Here is a 5,451-nt window from a genome sequence, read left to right as displayed (position 1 = left end):
CTCTTCTTTCCTTTGCTTCTTCCTTCCTTCCCTTCTTTTCTTCCTTCTTTCTTTCTCTTCTTCCTTCCTTCCCTTCTTTTCTTCCTTCTCTTCTTCCTTCCTTCCCTTCTTCCTTCTTCATCACCATGCATTCCTGTGAGTATTGCCATTGTCCAACATGTTGGAGATGGGACCACTAGAAGCCAACTGAGAAGTCAGGTTAATCAATCCTTTTCCACTGATCAATCTTTTTTTTTTTTTCAATCCAGGCTGTACAACGAACACATTTCAAAGGGCACCTTTTCTGGTCTAACAAGCTCTTCCTTTAGACCACTTATTATTATTATTTATTTTTTAAATATTACCTGTGCGGCTCTTTTTTTTCCTATCACCATTCCTCCACCTCTCCCCCACCCCTGAATATTTCCCCAAACCAACGAATGATTTGATTATTCCCCAGAGAAGTTATTTCCCCTTTTTTTCCCCTTCCTTAAATCTTCTTTTTTTCCCCCACCTCCCGAGGTTCTCTCCATCTTCCACTTCTCCAAACCCAAATAAATAAATAAATCCTCCTCCTTGTGTTCTTGCTGCACCCCTGGAGGCAGGAACATGAAGGGAAAGACTAGATTCCACCGCAACCTGAACCTGGATAATAAATGCCTCGTTTTCTACCCCTTTTGCTTGCACATATCAGGAAGGAGCGGCCAACAGACAGAGAGGTGTGTGTGTGTGGGGGGGTGTGACCAGCTAAAGGTCTGCTGCAGATTGTCCCTTGCAGGCTGCAATTTTTTTTTTCTTCCACCTTTCCAGGCTGCACATGGCTCCCCGAAAAAGACTGCAGGATAACCTATAGCTTTCCCCCCCCCCCCAAAAAAAATCTATTCTTCCAACGATGGCCAACCTCTCTCTGCCTTCCATCTCTCTTGCAAGAAAACAGACACACACAAAAAACCCCATCCTATTCAACAGGAAGGGAAATCTCCCTTCCCACAGCCAGAAAACACAGGTCCAAAGAGATTATTTTCCCCAGACATTAAAGCAAACACAGAAGATTCTATTTTCTTGGCCCCAGAGAAGGATCCCCACGCACAAACACACACACACACAAACACCCTAAAATAAATCAGTGCCCTCTCTCTGGAGGAACCTTCCTTCCTTCCTTCCTCCCCTCTCCAAGCCCCCACAAGGCTGAGGAAGGGGCTTCTCTATTGTTCTCCTGGAAGGTTTCATTTGGGGAGGGGGAGAGAGAGAAAGATACTGCAGTCGCCTTTCTTTTTCTTTCTCTCCCTCTCTCTCTCTCCTTCCTTCCTTCCTTCTTTCTTCCTTTGCAGAAAATGAGCATGGTTCTATCGATTGTTGCAAAAGCTCAAACCTGTGTGTTGCCTTGTGTGTTCGTGAGGGTGTGTGTTTGTGCATGTGTGCACGGGGAGCCCTTTTCCATTTTCCCCCAAATGAAGGGAGGGGAGGGAGGAGGAAATCCACCGGGGCGGGGCGGGGCAGCGGGGAGTGGGGGGAGGGAAAACTGCGCTACACACCCAGAAATCTAGGATGCCGAAGTCGCCTTGGCTACCGCCGATCCTCCGGGATTTGGGGGGGTGAGTGGGGGGAAGAAAAGGCGGCGTAGCAAAGCAACCTGGTGGCGGAGGAAGAGGTTGGCGAGGATGGGGGGGGGGGCGTCACGCCCTTCCTCCCCTCTTCTCCCTCCCCCACCCAGGTCTTAACAGGTCGTCTCTCCTTCTAGCCCCCCTCTTCCCCACCCCCGCTTCCAAGAGCCTTCGAGAAGGCGGCGAATCCAATTCCCCCCTTTTGCAGTAGAAGCTACGCCAATGCGCCATGCCTCGCCGCCCCCCAGTTCAGCACCATCGGCCACAATGGAGTTAAAAGGGGGGCACAGGGCCTTGGCCAGCGGGGGCAGGGGAAGCCCACCCACCCACCTAGGAATCCTGGTTGCACCTTAGCCTTGCTTTCTTTTAAAAGGGGTGGGGGTGGGGTGGGAGGTAGGAGAAGATACTCTCCCCATCTCCCTTTCTTCCCCCTCCCCCTCCCCGCCAGGCCTAATAGCACCCCCCTTTCTATCTCTCTCCTGGGGAGGAGGGGATCATGCGCAATGACGCACCAGCCCAGCCCAGCCGGGGATGCCATTGATCTGCGACCCCCTTTCAAAAAAACCCAAACCCCAATTCCAGCAAGGCCACCCCAACCCCGGGGAGAAGGGGAGCGTCCGTAGGGTCGCGGGGCCCCCCAAAAAGCGAGCGCGGGCGCCCGGTTGCAGAAGGCAGGGGCGTCCCACCAGCCCCCCGACCCCCCGAAGTCCCCAGCCCGCCCAGCCCGGGCCAGGCTTACCTCGGCCGCTGAGGGCGAGGGCGAGGAGGCAGAGGAGGAGGGCGAGCAGGCGAGGGGCGTCCCGGCCATCGCTGGGGTCTCTCTCTCTCTCGCTCTCTCGGTCTCTCTCTGGCGCGCGCGCTGGGTTGGGTCGCCGGAGCAGCGCTGGGGCGCCTTCCAGGCAAAAGCGGGCGAGCCTTTTTTTTTTGCCTCGGCTTGGAGAGGGACGGAGGCGGCGGCGGCGGTGGCAGCGGCGGCGGAGGGAGGAGCGCGCCGGCCGGGCACGCGTGGAGAGGGGGCGGGACGCGGGCGTGGGCACCGAACGGGCGGAGGAAGAGGAGGAGGAGGAGGAAGAGGAGGGAAAGGAACCGCACCGCGCGCGCGGGACCCTCCGCTGCTGGAGCGCTCCGGGCCGGGCCAGCTGGGAGGGAGGGGAAAGGAAGGGAGGAGAGGGAGGGGGGGAGAGCCTCTTGCAGTGGCCACGCCCCCTACTCACCCTGCCCCCCCCCCACACCCACCCACCCACTCTTATTCGTGCCCCCGTCTCGCCTTTCGCCCCCTTCCTGGCCCGCTTCTGCAAGAGGTGCCCGCGGCTACCCGCGCGCCCTGAACCCCGCCTGGGAGGGGGGCTTAACAGAATGACAGAGTTGGAAAGGGGCCTTAGAGGTCTTCTAGTCCAACCCAACCCCTGCACCCCGCCTTGCTCAGGCAGGAAACCGTCTTCAGACCAATGGCTGTCCGGTCTCTTCTTTCAAACTTCTTCCACTGGTGGAGCGTTGACAACTTCTGGTGCTCCGCTGGTTCCTTTTTCTCGTAGTCAGGCGCTTGACTCCCTCTCCTTTGGGGGCAGCCCCTTAAAGACTGGAATGCCGCGATCCTGTCACCCCGGCAGGCATGGCCACGCTCTTGATCCACGAAAGCGCGGGGGGGGGGGATCAGTATCCCCCAGACTTGGTATACTGGCCGAGATGGATGGATGGAAGGAAGGAAGGAAGGAAGGAAGGAAGGAAGGAAGGAAGGAAAGGAAGGGAGGGAGGGAGGGAGGAGGGAGGAAGGAAGGAAGGAAGGAAGGAAGGAAGGAAGGAAAGGGTGGGAGGATGGAGAGAGAGAGGAAGGAAGGAAGGAAGAAGGAAAGAAAGAGAAAAGAAGGAAGGAAGGAAGGAAATGGTGGGAGGATGGAGGGAGAGAAGAAGGAAGGAAGAAGAAGAAAGAAAGAAAGAAAGAAAGAAAGAAAGAAAGAAAGAAAAAGAAAGAAAGAAAGAAAGAAAGAAAGAAGAAAGAAAAGAAAGAAAGAAAGAAAGGGTGGGAGGGAAGAAGGAAATGGAGGGAGGGAGGAAGAAAAGGAAGAAAGGCTGGAGTTTTTCAGCACCCTTGGAAGGTGGAATGAAAGAGTTTAAGGGGACGCTAGAGGTCAGTTAGGTGGGGCTGTTGAGGGAGAAGGCAGCCTTACACTGGCAGTTTGGGGGGAGGGGGTGATACCCCTATGGTGCTAAATTGGCTGAGATTTGTGGGCCTTTTTCCTGGGTCTCCTTTCTGCTGCCTTAATCCCTTAGATCATAGAATAACAGAGTTGGAAAGGACCTTGGAAGGCCATCTAGTCCAACCCCCTGCTATAGCAGGAGAGTCTATTCCAAATATTATTAGCCTCTACCTAGGATCAAACTCACAACCCTCCTGATTGTGAGGTGAGAGCGCCACCTGTAGGCCACCGGAGCTGCCCTAGGGAGCCCTCAATGAAGCTGCTGACTGCAGGACGGAGAACCAACAGCTGCCCCAAAGCGATTTGCACTGAGGGTTGGTTCTTCTTGGGAAAGATATACCAACGCAAGGCATCTCAACCTTGGCGACTTTAAGACAGGAGGACCAGAATCCCCCAGTCTGGCCAGTCTGGCATCATGAAAGCATCTGCAGCAACGTTGCTTACTTGACCATGATAAGCTAGAAGAAATAAAAATAAATAAATTACAAAACCAATTTCTAAGTTTAGAGCCAAAACCAGAGCTGGTATATTCAGCCAGTTCTGGAGAACCGGTAGCAGAAACTTTGAGTAGTTCAGAGAACCGGCAAATGCCATCTCTGACTGGCCCCGCCCCATCTATGCTCCGCCTCCCATTGAGTCCCAGCTGATCGGCTGGGTCTCCTTTGGTTGCCCTGCACAGGAGAACGGAGCTGGAAAGCAGGTTAGTGGGGTGGGGAGGGAAGGGGGATTTTGCAGTATCCTTCCCCTGCCACGCCCACCAAGCCACACCCACAGAACCGGTAGTAAAAACATTTGAATCCCACCACTGGTCAAAACCACACTGCACAAAGCCAGCTTAGCCAAAATAGCTAAACCACGGTTTGCTTTAACAGTTACCCGAGAGGCCGCCTCCTAAACCACGACCTACCAGCTTTACAAACCACAAGGTTATTAAGCAAGCTTTTGTTAATCCCAATCTTTGTGCTCGGTTGCAAACTGCTATTATGCTGTTAAATACATATTTACCAACGAAGAAATGGTATTTCAAGCTATGTAAGCTCTCACCAGCTACCCATACCCGGGATTCGAACCGAAGAATATCCGTTCTTTACACCGTGTCTCTTTAAGCATGTCCACTATTAAAGGCAGGTCTCTATAAACTACAACAGCCTTTAATATAAATATCAAGTGGATCAGGTGGGCAGAGTCTAGCAAAACCTTGGCATCTTCCAAGCCAACATTTTCCATGGGTATGAGCGGCTGCCGTGAATTTATTACAGTAATTTTTAAGCTCTTTTGAAATGATGTTCTGTAGCACCGCGGGGTCATATTTCAGCCAGCTTATCCTGCTTCCACATTGCCATAAACAAAACAGCAGAAAGGAACCCTGACAGCCAAATCTCATTTTTAAAAGGCAGGAAAAGTTGATTTACAGCTGAGGCAGCCGGCTAATTGTGGCAGTTTCGCTATTAACTCTAGGTAGATCAATAAGCTAGCAAAACTCGGCAAGGAGGGCCGTTTTATATCTTTTAAATGCTATCCAGAGATGTCCTCACCAGTATCCCGCAATTAACACCAGTGCTGGCCAGAAGTGGAATCCATTAAAGCTATCCGGCGGAAAATAAAAATAATAAAATTAAAATGCTGTGCTAAGATGAATCGCCCTGTTCGAGGCAAAACAAATTTGGGTT

The 5,451-nt window shown here is 52.7% G+C and overlaps 1 protein-coding gene across 1 annotated transcript in view; it reads right to left on the bottom strand.

Annotated features, from left to right (window-relative positions):
* Positions 1-5,008, bottom strand: part of CD99L2 (CD99 molecule like 2) — a 32,625-nt gene extending 27,617 nt beyond the window's left edge. The window contains exons 1-3 of the mRNA XM_087941273.1: positions 4,839-5,008; positions 2,828-2,918; positions 2,323-2,722 (exon numbers count right to left, since the gene is read on the bottom strand). Coding sequence (XP_087797399.1) covers positions 2,323-2,722; positions 2,828-2,918; positions 4,839-5,008 — 661 coding nt within the window. The remainder of the gene's footprint in view (positions 1-2,322; positions 2,723-2,827; positions 2,919-4,838) is intronic.
* Between the last annotated feature and the right edge of the window lie 443 nt (positions 5,009-5,451).

Source organism: Pseudonaja textilis, chromosome 12 (assembly GCF_049901715.1).
Source record: "Pseudonaja textilis isolate UNSWEBS1 chromosome 12, rPseTex1.2, whole genome shotgun sequence".
In the NCBI taxonomy this organism is placed as follows: domain Eukaryota; kingdom Metazoa; phylum Chordata; class Lepidosauria; order Squamata; family Elapidae; genus Pseudonaja; species Pseudonaja textilis.
Note: the sequence above shows the minus strand (reverse complement) of the source record. Positions and strands in the feature narration are given on the sequence as shown.